Below are 21,960 nucleotides of genomic sequence, written 5' to 3' on the forward strand. Positions count from 1 at the left end.
AGGGAACCTCCATGGTCCCCTTGGGTTGAGGTGACTTGGGGAAGCTCTTGGGGAGGGCCTGGAAGCTGAGCTGAAGGTGAGGAGGAAAAGAGAGAGATGGAAAGAAAGAGAAAATTACAGGGGAAGAAAAGGTAGAAGAAGAAATGAAGCAGAAGTCAGGAAATGCCAACAGAAGTGCTGAGAGCTAGGGCGGCAGGGAGGACAGCCCTGGGGCTACCATACAGGCTGTGCCAGCAGGAAGGTTGGGGACTGAGCACAAGCACAGTAGGGAACATGTGTCGAGCAAGGGAAGGGATACAGTGGCCACCCTACCATCAGATTGCTGAACTGCCACTGCTAACAAGGTTTCCATCATTGCCTGGGGGGCCCCGTGGGGCTGCTGACAACATAAACCAAAGTCACAGTGATTACGGAACCCTTAAATAGGCCAGCGTGGATCCATGTTAGTGATGCTGAGAGTCTATCAAGCAGCAATGACTGGGAATGTCAGGCCCTGGGACATTAGAAACAGAGCCCCAACTCCAACTTTTATCTGAGTGATTCAGAAACAATGAACACCTTTTCTTGGCCTTACATAATGCGTATAGTCATTTCATAGATTTTTCACTATTTTTATTTTAATGCAAATCACAAACATATTCCAGTGATAATGATGGTCAAGTGCAATAGATCTAATACACCCTGAAGATCTCATCATATCACAGTAGGTCCAAAAGCCATGTCCTCCAGTGTAATGCTTCAGAGAGAATCCCAAAACACCAAGTCTCTGGAGTTTTAACAAAAAAGAGGCATTTTTAAAAGCCGTGGTCCAGAACATTGACATAGTTCTACATCCCACATTTGTGAGACCTGTTTGGTTTCAAGAAGCTGAAGGGAACTGTGGTGCTTATTTTCCTGAAGCTGACAGTGGCACGGGACAGGAGTTTTGACTTGCCGATGGCCAAGACTCATTGCCCAAAGCCATCAATGTTATTTATTTTGTACCTCCAAAGGTGGACATTTTAACTGTCCATGTTTCTGACAGAATAGTTAACTTGGGTGATCCCTCATATATGTATGCCTAATTTTAGAAATATCAACATGTAAAACAAGCATACTCCACAAAGGGGAAAGGAAAAGAAAACCAAGGGGGTAGGAACCCAGAGCATGGCTCCTATAGTATGTTTTTTTAAAATGTATTCTTGGCTGCATCATAACCCAAAAATATGACCCACTTAGTTGTATTTCACATGAATAGAGAAGGGCTCTGTGCTTGATAAGGCCAGCTGTTTATAGTGCCCATTTTTACAGCTGACAGGCCGCTCTCTGTAGGCTTTTCTAGATCCTCTAAAGCTGCTTCTTCCTAAGTTATTTGTTGTCCACTGGAGGCAGTTACCCTCTGTACCAGCCTCCTGGTGGTTTGTGAAAATATAAGCAAGTTCTTTTATTTAATATCTTCCCTCAATGAGGTCATGAAGGGGGAACCAACTGAGAAAATAGCGTCTTGAGACTCCCCATCAGGGAAATTTTGGGGGGTCAACACAGGGAGATCCTAGTGTTCACTACATACCTGTTTTTCCAAACAAATTGTTAAATCTTCTTGATATTGGAGAACTCATGGAAAATACTGGTGTAGATGAGCCTAGGGATGTTGACTAGAAAAGAGGGAAAAAGACATTTAGATGCTAAAGTGTTAGAGCAGGCCCCTGCTTGGTCTAGTAGGACTTACTTTCTGCCCCCTAGTGGTCACTGTCTGACTAGCTCTCAAAGCACTTTAAGGTGAGAGCCTGGATAAGCATGAATTTCTACTTCAAAGAAATTAAGCAGAAGCACCTTGAAACACTGGAATCTCATCATCAGCATTAGGAGAATAACTTCCAAATATTTTTTACTGTTATAGAGTTTAGTATCTTCCAACATGTCAAAACAGTGAAATATATTACTATATTTCAGAAAATTCTATTCCTTGTTATTTCTCAAATTGTGTTCTCTACTGCCTTGTGTTTCATCAGAAACCTTTTGTTTATTTCTTACTGAAATTTTATTTTAGCTTCCAGTTGACATTTTCTGTGTTATTTGACCCCGTTTAAAGATGTGGGGACAGCATCTCTTTTAAAAAATTATATTTTATTGATTATGTTATCACAGCTGTCATAATTATTTCCCCATTTGCCCCCCTTCACCCAGTATACCTTTCCCTCCAGCAATCCCTCCCTTAGTTCATGTTCATGGGTCATGCATATAACTTTTTTGGCTTTTCCATTTCTTATACTATCCTTAACATCCTCTGTCTATTTTGTACCTAACAATTATACTTTTTAACCCCTGCACCTTTTCCCTCATTCTCCTCCTTCCTCCTCCCAGCTGATAACCCTCCAAATGATCTCCATACTTAGGATTCTGTTCCTGTTCTGGTAATTTGTTTTGTTTATTTGTTTGTTGTTTTTTAGATTAAGTTGTTGATAGTTGTGAATTTGTTGCCTTTTTAATGTTCATAGTTTTGACCTTTTTATTAAATAAATCCCTTTAACATTTCATGTAATAATGGCTTGGTGGTGAACTCCTTTAGCTTTACCTTATCTGGGAAACACTTTATCTGCTCTTCCATTCTAAATAGTAGCTTTGCTGGATAGAGTAAACTAGGTTGTAGGTCCTTGCTTTTCAACACTTTGAGTACTTCTTGCCAGTCCGTTCTTGACTGTAAAGTTTCTTTTGAGAAATCAGCTGATGATCTCCTGGGAACTTCTTTGTAGGTTACTCTCTGCTTTTCTCTTGTTGCTTTTAAGATTCTCCATCTTTTACTTTTGGCATTTTAATTATGATGTGTCTTGGTGTAGTCTTCTTTGGGTCCAACTTATGGGATTCTCTGTGCTTCCTGGACTTACATGTCTATTTCCTTTCACAAATTACAGATGTTTTCTTTCATTATCTTCTCAAATAAATTTTTGATTTCTTGCTCTTCCTTTTCTTCTGGCATCCCTATGATTTGGATACTGGCGTGTTTGGATATGTCCCACAGGTTCCTAAGCATATCTTTGTTTTTGTTTTTGTTTGTTTGGTTTTTTTTAATTCTTTTTTCTTCTTTCTGTTCTGGTTGAATGTTCATTTCTTCCTTATGTTCCAACTCATTGATTTGAATCCCAGCTTCTTTCCCATCACTGTGAGATCCCTGTAGAATTTTCCTGTATTTCACTTAGTGTATCCTTCATTTCTTCCTTTATGTTGTTGTTGTACTCGAGTTCTCTGAGCATCCTGATGACCAGTGTTTTTAACTCTGCATCTGACAGGTTGATTATCTCTGTTTCATTTAGTTCTTTTTCTGGGATTTTGTTCTGTTTTTTCATTTGGGCCATATTTCTTTGTCTCCTCAATTTGACAGCTTCCTTGTGTTTGTTTCTGTGTATTAGGTAGAGATGTTCTGACTCCCTGTTAAAGGCACCTATAAATTGTGTGGGGTGGAGCCACAGGTAATCACTAGGGTAGAACAATCCACTTCACCACTTTGTGGATCTGTATGGGGGAAGACCTCAGAGAGGGGACTGTGCTACTGCCTGGCTTTTGGGAAATTGCTCAGCATTTGCTATTTCCAGTCACTTCACCTACTCCCTGTATGCAACTGGTACCCTTCCAGCTGTTGCCCTGGTGTTGAATTCCAGAGCGGATGGGTTTGCATATGTTTTAAGACTATGTGGGCTCTTCTAGTGGAAAGTCCTGAAAATTCAGCAGTTTCTTCCATTGCCCCAATTCCCACTGGATTTTATAACCAGAAGCTATGGGGATTTATCTTCCAAGCACTAGAACCCTGGGCTGTGCGGTCTGACCTGGAGCTGAGATCACTCACTCCCAAGCTATCCCTCCTGATTTTTATCTACCATATGTAAATGTGGGACCATCCATTCCACAGCTGCTGCTGCCGCCTCTCCATACCACACTGCATCTCCTCATCTCTGCCCCATCTCTGCATCTCAGCCCCTCCTACCCATCTGGATGAATGTGGCTTCTTTAAATCCTTGGTTGTTGGAATTCCATACAGTTTGACTTTCTGACAGTTCTGGGTGTTTTGAGATTTAGTTTCAATTCTTTTTCTGGTTGTACACGGAGGCGAATCATGTCTATCTATACTGCCACCTTGACCAGAAGTGATAACAGAATCTTAATGACAGTTCTATAACTGTGTTTAGTAAGCCAAACCAGGTTAGAAGCAAAAACATTGGGATAATCTTTGCTAAAACTGGTTATAGAGAGAGAGGGTTTTTCAAAAGTCTCTACAAAGGGAATAGTTACCTTTGAGTGCTGTGAGGACCATCTTGACAGTGAAAACTTTTTCAGCAAAGCTTCCTGTACCTGCATTTTTTAAAAAAAAAACCAACAAAACTACTATAAATTCAACATGCCATGAGCACTTCACACTTTTCTAGGACCATAAAACTGTCATGTTCTTACCTTCTGATCCCAGAGGCATCCAAAGAGTAAAATGAATAATCCCTGAAAAAAATAATTGGGAAGAAGTACATTTTAATCATATTCTATTGTCCAGCAAAATAGGAAGTATTGTTAACCTGGTATTGAATTTTTACTACCTCTTTCCACATCTGTGTTTATGGAATGAGTCCAGCAGATGATAATGTTAAAAAGGATGCAGTAGGTCCTCACCAAGGGACTTTAAATGTTTGAATGTTATAAGGATATTTTCTATTCCCCATTTTCCCCCGATTGTGAAGTAGAGGTCTGCTGGTTGTGCTATCAGACATACCTCTTATGTCTATAGTAGTCTTCACATAGTTGTGATAGGCCATGGGGTAGAATAATCAGTCCCTTTTAGTCAAAGCTTATTAAAAATGTCATTATACATGAGCCCTATGATCTGGAGCCATGGGTGCAGTTGCAGAAATTAGAATTTTCATGGTCTTTGTGTGAGCATCCAGGGGGCAATGAATGTCTCAGCTTCACCTCCAGGCCCCCTGCCACCTCACCAGCTCATGGGGAGGTCCATGTTTTCTACCCACCTACTAACTAAATCAGAATTAAGCACTTCCTTCCTTGTGCTCCAAAGTCTTGTTGTCTGTACCTTGGCTGAAGCTTTTCTAACAAATCTGTTTATATTACAATGACTTATGTGCTTCAGGAGAGCAAAGAGGGCAGCTTTTCCATTTTCGTGTAATACACTAGAATGTGCACCTTATGTAGGACACTCATTCTTTCATTCTTTAGCAAATGCTTCCAGAGAACATACTATGTGATACAGCATTCATTTCATTCAACAAATGGTTATTGAGCACCTACTTTGTGCCAAGGTCACATTTAGGCACTAGTGATAAATAAGACAGATGCTGTCCTTGACCTCTCAAAGACAGAGCTCATTTAGTGCTTGTGAATATTAACTGGAGAGATTACTTGGTAATAGGTGGCATCAAGATAATGTTGGGTAAATAGCAAATCCAGTGTAGGGAAGGAAATTTCCTCCTACTTGGATTATCAGAGCATTTAGTAGAGAGTTGCGTGTGCAACTAAATTATGATGTCGGTAATAAGAGTTATGAGGTTCCATGGGAACAGAGGAATGTGTGCTTTCCACCTCACTGAGTTCTCATGATTACTGCTATTTAGGGCTTGGTCCTCCTCTGAACTAAAATCCTTCCCCATTCCTACTCCTGTTTGTGTTTCTATCATTAATTTACCCATGTTCATAGATACTTTCTGCAAGACTGGCAATACAGAACTTACCTGGAAGGCATTGAGGAGGGTAAATACAATATGGAACACAGCATTGCTTCCCTGGAACACAGTGGCAAGACCAAAACCCCAGGTGAGCCCCAAGAGTGGCGTGAGGACCCCGATGCTCTTGCTGATCTGAAATAGGCTGCTCTTCTCCTGCTTGTTGGGCTTGTCTCCAATGGAAGGTCTCAGGATCTTGGTAATGACCACAACCGTGATGGTCATGTTCACCACCACGATGATCAGTGCTGGGATGACGAAGGCTAGTAGGGCCTTGGTATCCTCCCAGTTAAGCCAACAGGCATTCTTTCTTGTGTAGACTTCCTGGGGCTGGGTGACCCCCACTGTGATGACAGAGATGATAAGAGGGCAGCCATAGCCAAGAGAAAATGCAATAGCCTTCTGAAAAGACTTGCTTGCATCATGCAGGATGAAAACCAGGCGGTAGAAGAGCATGAGACCCAGAGTCAGCATCCAGAAAAAGACACTGAGGTAGAAGAAGTGGATGAAGAAGGTGGCGGCTACACAGGCTGTCTCATTGAGTACATAGTGATGGTCCCGGATGGTGGAGGCCACAATGAACCAAATGTCAGCGACCAGAAGGGAGGCAGCAATGTTGACTATGCAGATGTGACGCATATAGGAAGTCCTATTCTTGGTCACTGACTTCCATACCACAGCTTCCACAACTAGACAGGCTGCTAAGCTCAGGATGGAAAAGCACAACCCAATGTAGGAAATGATATCCAGTAGTATTTTCAGGAGAGAATCAGGGTCTGGAGAGTCAGGAGACATGAGGATGGAGAATGATGTCAGGTGGTCACAGCTGCAGAAGACACTATCCCCATCAACTTTCATATAGCACCCACTGCTATCCCACCCGCCTGTGTGGTTGGCTAGGGCAAAGTTCCAGAAGACACATTGTGGTCTCCCACCTAAGGAGTTGTTGTTCTTAAAAGTCATTGAAATCCTGAACGACGTGGTTATTTTGTGGCTGACAGTGGTTGTCATCACTAAGCTGTTTGCAAAATTGTTTCTCTGAGCATCCCGGGCAAGGATGGTTTTAAGAGTTGGAAACGCCACGGTGACAATAGATGTATCTGGCTGCAGGTGTTCCAGATGGCACTTGTCAATAGCCACTTCACCCCTGAGGTCAGAGTCTGAGAAAACAAAGGTCTGCTTGTAGGGTTTTGGGGAGCCAGATTTTATGACCATGCTCCTCATCTGTACATTAGTTTGGGAGATGGACAGCACGCTGCTTCCTTCTGGCCGTAATGCTCGGGAAAATCTTTCCACTGAATCCAGTAGCTGAGAGCTGTGATTGGTCTGTTGCTGTTGTAACACCTTCCACGTATTCAGAACGGGCTTGTCAAGGATGATATTAATCGTAGAGAGAACGTGCTGTAAATGACATGACATGGGATCAAACCACACAAATTCTTTTGATCATAAGAGAAAACAATACCATCTCCCTGGAAACTGGTTGAGTGGGTACAGGTAAGAGGAAAAGAGAAGAGAAAAAGGAGGCATCACAGGCTGTGGTGATCTGGGACCCACCATCTGATGGCAGGGAGTTAGCAGAGATGGGTTGGTCCCCAAGACAGTGAGACTTGCTTAAATGTTTAGCAATAGTGACAGTGAGAACCACCCACAATCACTCACTAAGGCCAATTCCACAGGCTGGACAAGATCTTCATTGATTGTTTTATTTTATTTTTAATCCAAAGCTTGTAAAGGCTTTTTGGTGGCTGGTCACCCACATGGTGGTCACAAAAGACATTCTCAAATACTGAACATCAAATGAGCAATGCCATTGTTGTCAAAAGCATCTTTCTTTTATGCTAAACACTTTGATTCTCTATCACAAATTTGGGCTTGTCATTTTCCATTTTTGCCTTCCATTGATAAAATTTCTCTACCCTTTTTCACCTTGTTTCGTTCTCTGAAATTATGAGCCCTGCAGTTAGTTGAATGGTTGATCCCCAAAATGACATGTTCTGTACACAGACCCTGTGAATGTACCCCAATTTGGGCTTTGTAGATGTAATTAAGTTAAGGATCCTGAGGAGAAATCATCCTGGATTATCTAGGTGAGCCCTAAATCCAATTATAAGTATCCTTTTAAGAGACAGAAAAGAAGAAGATAAATGGAGCAGAGGCGGTCTTGTGAAGACAAAGCTGGAGATTGGAATGAGGCAGCCACAAGCCAAAGAAAGCCTGGAGCTACTAGAATCTGGAAGAGACAAGGAAAGATTCTCCTCTGGAGACTTCGGAGGAAACATGGCCTTGCAGACACTTTCAATTTGGACTTCTAGCCTTGAGAACTATGGAAAAATAAATTTCTGCCATTGTCAGCCACCCAGCTTGTGGCAAGTTGTTATAGCAGCCCTGGGAAATCTACATAACCCTCTTAGACTCTTATTCCCCAAAAGGCTTGCCAGTTGGCCTCTGGTTGAGTTTGGCCAATGGGAAGCATTGACAGGGGATGGGATAGTGGGAGAAGAAAAAAGTTGAAATATATTTTTCTACTACCCACCATACCTATTCCCTCATCTACACTCTCTAAGCACATCTTTGGCAGCAGCTATGATGCCTCCTCCAAGGATTCAGCTTTCCGTCAGCTGTGGGTACGCTATTTCCTCTCCTTTTTCCTTTAGTACCAGGGGTAGTAATGACTCCTAAATTTGCTGGTCTCTGAATGCCTCACCACCTATTTTTTAAAAAATACTGGCTTTATGTCTTTAAACATCCTTTCATTAAAGTCTCTTCTTAAATATTCTTGCAGGTGAATTCTCTTTCTTTCCAGAACCCTGACTGCTTCAAAGTTTGTGTTTAGTGCCAGACCATTGAGAATCCTATTCTGAAAATCTTTAAGTTTTACTTTTCCTAGAAAGAAGATAAGAATTCATTCTACTTTAATGAAGTAACTGAAGCAGAGATTCACTAAGGAAATCTCCTTAAGATCCCAAAATGAATATTGGAAACACTCCCTGATATCTTAAAAGCCATACATGGCAAAGCATGTTATGTGATTCATACCTAGGGCATTGCTGTGGAAATGACAGAAGTTATATTGGGAAGGGGCTATTTTTCTTGACCACAGGTCTTAAGGGGTGAAAAGAAGAGACCCCCAAACTCCTGCAAGTCTTAAATAAACTCACCTTCATCATTTCTGAATTCACTTGGCCCGGAATTGTTGAAAACAAATCGAGGATGTTAATAATGGCTCCCAGGTTCCCAGGACATGAACTCACTTCATGTGCCACTTTGCCTGTGTTATCAGAAAGATCCTTCAGGTATGTAGGCAGCTTCTTGTCCTGAGAGGGGCTCTTGATCAAAATCTAGTAACACAAGCCAACGCAAAAAAAAACCAAAAACTTGCCAATCAGTCCAGTCAACAAATCCTGCCAGTCCATCCATGACAAAATCTTTCATACCTGTAATCACCATTCTTTATCCATTTCTATAATTATATCCCATAAAATAACTAACTTTTCTCTTAAGCTGGGTATATTCTTCAGAATAGAATATTACTTAATACCTCACCCACAGGAAAACAGAAAAATATATGTCAATCTGGTGACTAATTTTTTTTTAAAGGAAAAGTAGATGTGATTGCTAGTGAGTTACATCAGAGTTGAGTAAAACTGATACTTAAATGGTCTGTATGGAAGCATATTTGCTACTCTTTCTTTTTTTATTATTACTTTGTTAGGTGTTAGGGTGACCATCTGTCCCAATTTTCCTGGGACAGTTCTGGCATGTATCTGCTGTTCCTGTGTAATTATTAACAGTACCCTCTTTTGTTTTCAAAACATATCCTGATTTTGATGATAAGTAATGTTGACACTCTATCTATAATGAGCACACTTATGTTTTCTAACTCATGGTTAAAATTAAAGAATAAACTCAAGTTTGATCTTCTCTATGAAAACCTTTGATGAATGTTCTGACCCAAGGGAATTTATTCCTCCAAATGCCTAAGTATTCATTTTATTTAGTATACTTCACATCTGTAATATCTCTACCAAAGTCATCTTATGTTCTTATTTCAATGTCTCAAATTAAGTCAAAAGCTCCTTAGTAATGTGAACCATGTGGTATATTTTTTTCTGTTTTCTCATATACCGTAATACCTAGCATAGTACAAGTCATCTTACTTGGCACATAGTAGGTGTTCAACTGTATATGTTGAATGGATAAATCAAATGGACCATGAGAGGCCAGCTTCTCTCTCTTCCATTGAAAATGTATATAGGTGTCTAGACTTGGGACCACTGCCCACCACTGAGTTCAAATTATAATTTCTGTCTTCCCAGTTAGGATAATTTATATCCTCAATGTTTTGTCCATCATGATCCAACTCAGATGCCATGTTTTTCAAGCAGAACTTCCTGATTATCCTAGCCAAAATTAATGTGTATTTAATATGTATATTTCCTATCAAATCAGATTTGGCCTCTTTACCCTGATAGCACCTATAATAATGTTTTGCACATAGTAGGTATTTTTAATGAATTTGGTAGAAGACAAGAGGAGACACAGAAGATAACTAGATAAAAACAAATTCAATATCACCTGTATTCCTCTAAGAGTAAGGAGATTTGGAACCAGTTGTCTGAAGAAGACACCATCTGCTATAACTCCACCAGTTGCCTTATCAGTATTTATTTATTGCAACTCATGGAATTCTAGGAGTCTCTATCTTTCAATGACTTAAGTATGAGGTGGCATTTATCTATTTTGGTAAAAAGAAAGGAATTTTCCCTTACCACATGGCAGTAACCTCTATTCTAGGGCAGAGAGGCAGTGAGTCCCTTCTCTTGTAACTATAGGTTACTTCTAAGGACTGAGGAAATCTCAGACCTGTAAAAGCATAATGTCCAACTTTTTTCTTTTACAGTGAACACCATTTTTTATGTGGTTCCTCTTTCTGAAAAGATGAGAGCAATATGCTTGATATGAAACTTATTCAAAGAAGAGCAAGTAGAGAGGATGATACTACTTGCCCCTTACAGGAAATGGATACAAGAGAAGGCAAGGTAAAGGTATACGGCTGATTTTACAGCAAAACGCATATTTTGTTATCACCCTATTCGTATTTGAGCAACTTTTAAAGGATTTCTAGTGTTGCATCTTTTTTGGAAATAAACAAATAAAAGAGTTTTCAAGAGCAACTCAAACCAGCTCATGGCCCATTTTCCTAAGTGCTGAGAAATATGATAAGCTACAACCCACCACAAGCACAGAGTCAAAGGTCTAAGGATCACCTTGGCCTGCTGGAGCAGATTGTTTATTGGTGCAGAGATGCAGTCGCTTCTCTTCAGCTGCCATTGGGAACCTACACATTTGTAAGTCATGGTTCCACCCATGGGACTTCCAGGGCTGCTGGGCAGGTGTGAGAACTGGCAGAGCTTCTGAATAACTTTCCCAGGCTCCCCAGCACCTAAGATGGGATCTTGGCATGTGACATTCTCTCCTGCATTGGAAACATGGAAACAAAAGGGATATCTGAAAGGAGGAAAAAAGACAGTGGAAATGGGGTCTGGCTTAGGTAGGATTTTGATGTTTGATGTTTGAACTCATCTTTCCCTTTATTTTCAGTGACCTTTCTGGAGGTAGCCAATTTCTTCATTTTGCCCCTGATTCTCTAAAGCCTCTTAGTGTTTTCCATACATATCTGACTTTTATCTACACTTACTTTTCCTAACAGAATTTATATCCCACCTCCAAACCCCAAGAATCTTCTCTCTGCTGTCTGGAATACCTAAGTCATGGAAAATAATGAGCTTAATATGCACTTGTCCAAAAAAGAAAAAAAGATATTCAGGTTTCCAGGAGTCACAGGGACATAATGCTTCATTCAAGGGATTCTCCACTTTCTCCTGTTAGAATCACCCGGGGAGCTGGGTCAAGGCCCACGTTGAGGCTCACTCCAGTCCAAGTAAATCCGAACCTCTGGGGCCTGAATTCAGGCATTAGCAATTTTCAAAGCTTCCCCAGTGATTCCAATGTGTAGCCAAGGTTGGGAAGCATGTGTTTGATCCAAAGATATAGTTAGTAGTAAGTATTCCAGGCTCCACAGCCTGAATATTTTGGCAATATTTGTGAGAATTCGTTCCTTCTGGTCTCCCACAAGGGTGACTCTATTTCATCTCTACTCAAGACAAGATGTGACTGGGAAAATGGCATTTGTCACAGAAGCTTTCATCTCCAGAAGACCCTGATTCTCTAATGAGCAGATCTTTGTCCCACTAACTTTTAAATTTATCATTAATGGAGTTGGCAGCCATTGTATAAAATCATGGAATACGTGAGTAATGTTCTACTTGAGAAAGAAAGTGATATCAGACTGGGTATGAAGAAAGAGAAAAAGAACAAAGGTCAGTGAATAGAACATGGTACAGTCTGGGCTAAGCTGGGGAAGTGAGGAAGGGACTTTGGCCACCCCTGGAAGAGGTATGCTCAGAATGATCCAGGGACTGTGACTCAGAGAGACAGGGGACTCAAAATGGCTTCCTGCTTTGGTTCCAGGGCTCAGTTAGCAACACATGTGGGAATAACCATAAGTCACTCAAGGAACTCAAATAAGCTTGGTAATAAAGACATGGATCCTTCTCATATCAGGGGTCCTATTACAGAGAAGGTTTCTGGGGAAGGGAATTGCTTAGGATGGAAGCCCAGGACCATCAGTTATCCATTTGTTCTTCTGTTGCTACAGAGGAGAGCTCTTTGGAACAGGCTATTATGAAATGGTTCCATAGTTCATGACCTTTTACACTGAAAACATTAAGTGAGGGTGTATTGGCTCAGCGATAACAAAGGAAAGACAGTTACCTACCTATTTTCAGATGGATTCTTTTCATGTAGGCCTGTCTTAGGGAGACAGTACTACTAGGGATACCTTTCCTTTGCTAAAATCTCAAAGGAGCCTTAGCTCCACACAGACACTACCCATTCTTATGCACCCAGCGCAGTGTGCAGCCTCCCAGACTCAGCTGAAATATGACTTCATCTGCAAGGCTTTCTTGATCACTTTCTCCCCACCTATCTAGAGCCCTCAGGATACCAAGCAGCCTCTTCTGGCCACCCACAAAGTTTAGCACTTGCCCCATTATATGTGATAACATTCTTTATCACATCTATCTCTCCTCTAGTTTGGGAACAGGAAACTTGGCATATTTCTTTTCAAATTTCCATAATTAGCCTAAGGCCTGCAATGTGAAGGTGCTTAACATATATTATTGAATAGATGAATGAGGGAGTGAATGGATAAATACATTCCTGCTCATGATTACATTTTAAAATAATTGAAAATGCTCTCACCAGGCACCAGATTAAGCTTCATAGATGGACTCTGGACTGAGTCACCAGCGACATTGGTAAAGCGACAGAACACATCAACATTTTTTGGACACCGGGAAACTATTGAGTTTGCCATGAAATTGAATTTGTAGCACACTTGCTTTCCATTAACTTCTTTGGCTAAAACAGAATTATTGGAAGAACCGAGTCACAACATGAATATCCAAAGCACAGATTTTGTTAAAATGATTTACTATGGATACCCTCGTCGAGCCTTTTCCCAGGAATATGCCACATTCATTCTTTTATGTGGTTTTAAAAATGCTTAGTAGTAAGTAAGCCCACATTTGCATGCATGCTAGCCAAAACATCACCATTCGTGACTCCAAATCTGTGTCCACACAGGTTTGGACAATCAGAATGGCTTTCAGAATGCCTTCTGCCTATCTAAACCTCATCAGGCCCTGTGCATTTATCCTATATTGCCTTCACCACATTGGTTTAGAGTCACCTCTTTACAGGTCTGCCCCTCCACCAGATCATAAGGCCTTGGAGAGCAGGTACCTGGCTTCATTTATCTTTCCATCATCCACTTTCTAAGCACAATGTTTGGCACATGGAGAGAACACTGAATATATGCATGCGGAACAAGGAATGTTGAAATGTTAGAATGTTTCAATATCCAGACTGATTCAAGATTGATACCATGCAACCCCCTCTAAACTTTCCAGACTTTCTGGGTCCCTACTTTCCTGAACTTCCAGTGTTCTTTTGACCTATATTGCTCATTTTGGATATTTAATGTTATATGCATTGTCCCTATGACATGAGCCCTTCTACATATTAATATATGTGCCCTAATTCCTTTTTCTCCTTTTCATTACCTACTTTGGTGTTTTGCATTGAGTGGGTCTTCAAGAATAGTTCATGAAAGAATAAATTAGCATGTAAGTTGCTTATGATGATGTCTGTGTTTTGACATTAGGAATGAGAGCTCACGTTTGTTTGAACTTATTCTGTAGGAACTTGAGGAATCTAGACTAATGGTACATTCTACCAGAGAGGAATTAATTTTTTTTTTTTAACCAAGTGCCATAGGGCGTTACCAATGGACCATTTTACCCTGAGTTTGAAGTTCCTGGAACACACAGGTAGTATAAATTCAAACCCAATACCTGAGTGAGGGCAGGACAGTTATCATTCTCAGGGAAAATTTTTGTCCACCCAGAGACAAGACCAAGTTCTTAACCTGGCAGGTGAATTTTGCTTTTCTGTTCTGTTTTTAAAATGAGCATGCCACCTTCTGAGGACCCTGACATTGTGCTGGTGGGTTGGGGTTGCCTTAGCTACTGCACAGGTGGAAGACCTTTACTTTCATGGCCTTCAGCATCTTAAAACCCAAGGTTTTGGGTTCCTTATATTGGCAGATGCCTTCAAGGAAGCTCTAGCATTAACTAAAACATTATTTTTCTTTTCCTCTATGTTTGGTGCTTGGATATTTCCCTTATTTTCTTGCATGCTCAGCTATGCATTTAAGAGGATTTTTGTGGTACTGTCATAGCATGCTGATTCGTAGCTTGGAGGGAAGTCCTATTAGAATATCCACTCAGCTACAATAAAGAAGTAGAAGACCTGTGAAGGTATCTTGACACTGTCTTCAACAGCGCCCATGAAAACCAATGGGCTCCACTATCACAGACTCTCAAGAGGTTGCCACAAGCCAAATATAGCAAAATAGAAGATAATAATGGCTTATGGGATTCACTCTGTTATGTTCTGTCTCTGAAGAAATGCCTATGTCTACTTTAAGACTAAATTTTTAGGCTCCACATGTAGGAAATACTATGGCCTAAGAATTCAGCCGCTGGCATCTTACCAGCAGGAAAGGACAGGAAATCCACGTGGAAAGTTACTCTGTAGTCTTCATCTTCCTCGACACAGCACTTGAGGGGATGGGAACCTTTGCATGGAATTGCAGCTTCCAAAGGATCAACCATGATGTTCGGCTCCAGAGGCAGCGGGTGAATAGTGACATCTTTGGATGCAACACTGTATGAATTCTTATATCTAAACACACAGTGATAGGTTCCTGAGTGGAAGGAAGCAAAAAAGAGATGCAATTAAATCATCATGCCACAAAGGCATTTGCTGGGAAGGTTAAGAAGAAGCTTAGTTGACCCTGTCAAGCTTTCACAAGGGCATACCACACCTTCCCAGGCAGTGGGTAAGAAAATGCTTGATAGATTCCCCTCCTGGGTGCTCCATGTGTTAAAAAGACTAACCAAGAGCCACCTACTTATTCACTCACTTTCAGATAAAATTAAGTGGCTTATCTGGAGTCATACAGGCTGTTAGGGTGGAATCAGTCTTCAAATAAGTTTTCCAATACCTACTCCAGGCTCTTTCATTAACCAGGGAAGAAATGGGGATGTCGGTGTGTGCTGGGATGGGAAGTTCTTTGAAGAAAGTTGTCACGCAGGTGGAACACTGCGATGAGATGCCCCCTCTTTCCATCTCTAAGCGAGAAGGCTCCTCAGTTTCCAGTAGCACCCCCAAGGAGTGTGTGTGGGGGTGGGGAGAGAGAGAGATTCTTGGGAAAGCTTGACTTGTGGACCCTGGAATGAGATATTGAATGTCTCACTTTTACCTAGAAAAGTCTAAAGATAAGCGGCTGGCTGACCTTGCTGGAGTAAGAGAGAAGGCAGCAGCAGGAGTAGCCCGTATGCCTAGCGCTGGGTGAGGCAGAGTGGACTGTGGAAAGTCCTGGGGCTGAGCTTCTTGAAAGGACCTTTTCCTAATGAGTATTATACTAGGGCACATCAGAGGATGAGCCACCATTTAAGCACCTGCCATGGGGACAGTGTAGGAAGATGATAACCTACAATTTAGTAAGAGCTTTTGATTTTTTTTTTTTAACATTTCTTCTCTTTGCCCGAATTCTGGACAAGCCAGAGCAGCAAATAGCCAGAGGAAGCCCAGGCAGAACAAAAACAGACAAGAGACTCTTTTCAATTGTGTTGGAAGGGAAAGGAAATTTAAATTTAATATTAAATGAAAGTGTAGTAGTTGATTTTAGATAAGACTAGGTTATTTTACTACTTGAGTGGGAGAATGTTTACTAGGTGAATGTGATGGGGAAGCTATGGCTTCTCCTAAGTAACTGCTTCATGGAAGGAAAGAGCAATTTGGACAGTTAGGTGTGAATTCAGCATCAGAGAAAAATATTCTCATTTCCTGATTTTTTACTACCAAGTCCAGCCAAACAGTAACGTGTTCTGTTTACAATGTTGCCTGGTCTAATGAAAAAAAGAAGGAGAGCTGGGACTCACAGAATCTGGACTGATTAACCTTACAGTTAATGAGAGACCTCAGAGTGAAGTGGTTCAGGGGCGCCCACAGAGCCAGGCAGGCTCAGTTTCACCCTGGTGCTGTTATTTACAAGATATGTGACCTCAGGGAATGTATGTAACCTCACTGAGCCTCAGCTTCCTCTGCAAAAATGCTTCCCCATCAGCAAAATGGGGATAATAACATCATTATCCTCTCATTTTATTGTTTTAAATGAATTAACACACAATACTTAACACCGTGTCTGTCCCATAGGAAGAGCTCGAGAAATGTCAGCTATTATTGCAGTGGTTCAATCAACTTCTCTCTCTTCCTCCCACCTAAAGATTTGCATTTCTTTCAGACATGGCTAATGTATAGAAATAAATGGGAAATAAAAATGTTTCTTTTTTTGGAATCAGGCATACAAACTATTTACCTAGATTTTTTTTGATACCACAATTGGGCGAAACACTCCCAAGAATCTGATAAAAGTACCTTTAATAAATATCCTCTTAAATTCCTGTCAAGAACACAGGCTCTAGAATGAGAGAGAAAAGTTCCGGTCCTGGCTTTGCAACTTAAGGTGTAGAAGCTTAAGTGTATTTATTATAGTCTCTGAGCCTCAGTTTCCACATCTATAAAATGGGTATAATGACATCTTGCCTGAAAGGGCTGTTGCATGAAATGTGATGCCATACTTAAGATGAAGTGGCTGGCACAGACAGGTCCCAGGACAGGCCCTCCATGGACGGTAACTACCGCAGTGTGTTTCCAGGGCTCCAGGCAGCAGAGTAGGGTACCAGCCTTTCACTCACCATTCCACTCCCTTGTTGAGGTCTTCACTGTCAGCACCGACTCTGCTCCATCAGGATACCTTCTCATGGTGTAAAACTTTTGGTATATTTTAATTCCAGCAGAAGTGTTCCAATACACCTCATCATAGTTACTCACATCACTGATGCACTTTATAGAAAAGTTTTGTCCCTCAGAAACAGAAATTGGGTCCGGGGTTATTGTTATGTTGGCTGAAAGAATGCAAACAAAACAGACAAAAGAAAACCGACAACAAGTACAATGTTTAGTCTTTCTGGTGCCATCGACACAGGAGTGAAATTTAAGATAGAGACAGAAAGTGTGGACCATCCTGACTACTTGTGTCAATGCGGGATTGGTACCTTGCTGCTCCTGGGCTTTACTTGTTTCTAGGCTGTTCCCGGTGGTGCTCTGAACTGTACTCATTTCCATCACATGCCTTAGGAACTCGTGCACTTCCCCTTTGTGGCTGGATTTATCTCCTGATGATCAGCAGAGTGAAAGGTTGCAAACTTAGGGATGTTGACTTAACCCAAGCTCCCCTCCAATCTCTTCCGTTACACCTCAGGGGCTGCTAGATGGCTCAGTTTGTATAACAAGTTCATTCTTTAGTTTTTAAAAATACTTGAAAACAATTATACCACTTTGTATTTTAATTTCTCTCTTTCTATAATTCTTCTCCATAAAAATGTGAGTCCCTCAAGAGCAGAGCTCTCTCTTCTGCGTCTTGGCATCCCCAGCATTTAGCACCTAGGCCTAATACCCAGTCAGTGCTTACTAAGTAGGAGAGATTTCTTGGAGCTACATTTTAAGTAGGGGGATCACAGAGTCTACTGCTCAAATAATTACACCATGATTGTCTCAGGTGAATCGAACCATAGAAATACCCTAACTATGTCCCTGTATAATTACTTGTTTTTCTGAGAATTTCCGCCTATGTTCTGAGGATGTATTCACTGAGAATGTTAACAAGACCTCTACAAATATAAAAACTTATATGAATGTCCCACTATTTTTGCCTCTGGATCTTGGAGCATGTCTTTTATAAAGTTGACATTTCAAAATGCCATTCACTTCTGTCTGCAATCCGTGAACAAGTTCATGCCTTGAGTCCACTGAGGCTGACCTACTTTTCCAATCAGTATAAAATCTTATCTTTAGTCATAATCAGAAAAAAAAAATCAGGGTTTTCCATAGTGGTCTTTAGAAGCTGGGATTCAACTGGTCAGCTATAGCTCCAAAGTCACACAAGCATGGATTAAAGTGCCCCTCGCGTTGACTTTACTGGCTGCAGGGACCTTGAGATGATGTTCAAAGGTTTAGTGGATTCTGGGAGAGAAAAGGAAAAGGCTCCTGGACCCATGAATCCTGTTCTCTTGATTCTCAGATGAGGTCCAAACTACCAGACCAGCAAAGGCTACACATGTCCCTAAGACAACCAAAAGCCCACCTAAGGACACAACTCTTGAGTTAAAACTTGCTGTGTACAACTGTGCACACTACTGACAACTAGTCAGTAGTTTTTGGACAACTGCAAGTTGCTCAAAAGATCTATGATCCTATGACAAGAATGTTTTCAGATAGTCTTGCTAATCTTGCTCTTTGTAAAAATGCCAAGTCACGATAGTAGAAAATGTAAGAGTAACAAGTATATTTATATTAGTCCTTTCTCCAAATTGTTCAGGTGAGGTGGTCTTATGATATATTGTAAAACTCATTTTTGTAAGATGGGTGGAAAAACAAATTTGACTGCTCTATTTTTGCAGATAGAGCTGAAGTTATAACACTTTATGATATGAGAAGAAATGCTATTTTAAGGGGCATAAATAAGCTGAATGAATTGAAATATTTAAAAACACTTGTTATAACTGTAACACAACTGTAACAGGGCACATCCAGGGCCCCTCCAAAGGGTATTTGTCACGTGGTCCAGAGATTGGGGTGTCCAAGAAAAATATATTCTCCCCACCCCAGGGCAGGCCGCCATGGGGGATGGGAGCTTTGAGCAGGGCCATTGAGAGTCATTTTGTATGTCAATAACAGTATAGCTTCATTCCTCATATGCAAAGAGGATTATGGAGACTGTAACTGGGAGAGGAAGGAGAGAAAGAGGCTTGCAGGAGAGACAAAGAGACATAGACTCTGGGGAACAGTGTGAAGACCGCGCGAAGAAAGAGGGGAGAAAGGACTCTTGCTAGTGGGCCCTGAGAAGGTGCCACATGGTTATGGATTAAGAGCTGGAGATCACAGCGACACAGTAGATGGTGCTGAGACCCGAGAGAGGCCGGCCTAGCCGAGCCCCGGACTTCTCTTCTTTTTCTTCTGAAGGATGGTATCCCTGACTGGCCTAACTGGGCAAAGCTGGGAAAGCAGGATGGTGTGTGTGCTGGTGATTTAAGGGGATTTTTGAGATTTAAGAGCTACATTTAGCCATTAATCAAACCTGTATAACTTTTGAATAAATAGTGCCTTTCCTTTTCACCAAACTGCCATTCAGAGCCATAATTCCAAGGGCGGCGGGCAAAGGACCTACAACCGAGGGACCCCGGGGAAGCTGCAGGCGGGGGTGGGGGGGTGGGGGAGGTCATTGTTTCAGTAATAGCATCTTGACACCTCCCCCCTCACGGGTCCATTTATTTGGTAATGCTACAACAAAGTATGAGATTGTTAAAGCTTCCTGCAGCATTCTTTCTAGAATAGGTGAAATGGGAGAGAAGGGAGGACAGAGAGGTGAAGGGTGATGGGGACTGAGTCAGGCTATTGTAATTCAAGGGAGGAAGAAGAAAATTATGGGAGGAAAAGGGGGAAAATTAGGAGTGTTATCCTCATTTTAAACTCAAGATTAAATAGGACTAATCTGAGTGTGAAGCTACTCTCAGTCCACTTCCAGCCCTACCAGAACAGGCAGACTGTGCCTTCCCTCTAGTCCGATTCCCACCCTTCCGCTCCCCTCCCCTATTTTAAAGACTCCATCTGCACTTAAATGGGAGAGAGGGAAGTCCTCTACTGTTTCCCATTTTGTGACTCACCCCTACCACACTCCAATCATTAGTGAAGGCCCTGCTTTATGGCTCATGAATATTCCCAATTGATTGGCAGCCCTTGTTTTGAGGTGCAAGGCTGAAAATCCCAGTAGGAGTCCTTACCCACAGATGTGAATGTCACTTCTATGTCCTTACTGCCTCGAGCTCCATGGGCGCTGATGAACTCACACGTGTAGACAACTGTCCTTCCGGCCGACCCACTGGAACACTGAGTTCCATCAGCCTGGAGGGTGTACCTGCTGCAGCTTGAATCTGAGTCTGTTTCAGAGTTTCCTGCAATGACAAACCAGCTCTTTTGCTGTCACAGTTGGCTGACTCTCTGAGGCCAAATTAGTGAAAAAGAGTTGTTAATTAAATTAGATTTCTTCTCTTTGAATGAAGAGGTGGCAGGATGTATAGTGGTTAAGGCTGCGGACTCAGGAGACAGTTTGCCTGGCTACTGGTCCCAAACAATAACTGGCCATGCATTGTTGAAAACGTCACTAAACCATTCTGTGCCTCAGTTTGCCCAAATGTAAAATGAGGAGAAATAATAGTACCTCCAGGATTGTAGTCAGGTAAAATGAGTCAATACATAAAAACACTTAGAGCAGTGCATGGCTTGGACCTGCCCCATTACTGATGGTCATTAGAATGTGAAAGATAAAGAAAAGCAAGGTCTTCGGACATGGTTTTCACTAGAAAGAAAAAACTGTCAGATTATTTAGACTATTATTATTATTAAAAGAAGAAACAAGACTGGAACATCTGATATTCATCTCGTCTGAGAAACATTTACATCACTTGTTCCCTCTTATTAGCATATACGCTTTATTGGAAGCTTCAAGTTCATGCTTTCTTGGGCTACCAGTTGTTTCCCTTTCAAAACAGCTCCTCCCAGATGCTGTGCCCTCCAAGCCATCTTTACTTCTTGCCTATGGCTCTGTAACACCCTCCTGATGAACATTTTCTACTCCAGTCCTCTCCTCTAACACTGCCTATGCCATGAACTCTTAAGGCGTCCTTCAAACACTGTCAGTCTTTCAAAAATTAAAGAAGAAGAACCCGATTAGCTCTAACATGAATGTATCCTTTTTTATCCTTGGCTGGATAATTGGTGACATTTGAAATATTTTGATTGATAGGTAATCAGCTTTTCTCCCCAGTCCCCAAAATGGCTGTTCAAAACATAAAATTGATTTCCAACTTCACTCACTTGGCTAAATGACCTGCTAGCTCTTAGACAAAAATGTCCCTACTTATTTCTACAGCTCACCCTTCCACTTAATTTTTGTAAACCTACCTCTCCCAATTCTCCCAGGCTATATGCTATTCTTTATCTTTCCTGTCCCTTGTGTCTTTAATCTTTCCTCAAGTTCTTTCATGCTAACCAACAGGTATATTTGTCTTCCCTTCCTAAAATAATCTTCTTAATCTGGAAGCTTCTTTAGCCATCACTGAATTTCCTTCCACTCTTCACACCACAATGCTTCTGCATTCACCATCCATAGTCTTTTACTCTTTATATCAAATCACTGTCATTCACCTTCTTCCCTATACTTCACTTGAAGTGTGATTCCCTCTTTCCCAGGTCCAGTGGCTTCTCAGGCTACCTAGACAGCAGCAAGCCATTCTGCTGACCATCTTCTCTGTGACCTGGCCTGCTCAACTCCACAGGTCTCTCCTGGTTCTCTTCTCTCTTCATCCCTCCTTTAGGGTCCGCTTTCCAGGCTCCTCTCCCTTTGTCCCCTTCATAAATACTGGTGTTCCCTAGGACATTGGCCTTGCCCTAAGCA

The 21,960-nt window shown here is 41.5% G+C and overlaps 1 protein-coding gene across 5 annotated transcripts in view; it reads right to left on the reverse strand.

The window, feature by feature from the left end:
- The window catches only part of ADGRF5 (adhesion G protein-coupled receptor F5), a 98,040-nt gene that overhangs the window by 3,954 nt on the left and 72,126 nt on the right, over positions 1-21,960 (reverse strand). For 2 of the 5 annotated variants that reach the window (XM_054569463.1, XM_054569465.1), the window contains exons 11-21: positions 20,288-20,458; positions 17,504-17,623; positions 17,144-17,353; positions 14,875-15,087; positions 13,020-13,178; positions 10,964-11,172; positions 8,855-9,034; positions 5,703-7,094; positions 4,423-4,464; positions 4,264-4,323; positions 1,550-1,634 (exon numbers count right to left, since the gene is read on the reverse strand). In XM_054569463.1, the coding sequence (XP_054425438.1) occupies positions 1,550-1,634; positions 4,264-4,323; positions 4,423-4,464; positions 5,703-7,094; positions 8,855-9,034; positions 10,964-11,172; positions 13,020-13,178; positions 14,875-15,087; positions 17,144-17,353; positions 17,504-17,623; positions 20,288-20,458 (2,841 nt within the window). Of the gene's footprint in view, positions 1-312; positions 380-1,549; positions 1,635-4,263; positions 4,324-4,422; positions 4,465-5,389; positions 7,095-8,854; positions 9,035-10,963; positions 11,173-13,019; positions 13,179-14,874; positions 15,088-17,143; positions 17,354-17,503; positions 17,624-20,287; positions 20,459-21,960 lie in introns of those variants that run through there. The other 3 variants (XM_054569466.1, XM_054569468.1, XM_054569467.1) reach the window with 3 other exon arrangements.

This window comes from Pteronotus mesoamericanus, unplaced genomic scaffold (genome assembly GCF_021234165.1).
Source record: "Pteronotus mesoamericanus isolate MK-2021 breed Mesoamerican mustached bat unplaced genomic scaffold, CSHL_Meso_final contig_20, whole genome shotgun sequence".
Classification (NCBI taxonomy): Eukaryota; Metazoa; Chordata; class Mammalia; order Chiroptera; family Mormoopidae; genus Pteronotus; species Pteronotus mesoamericanus.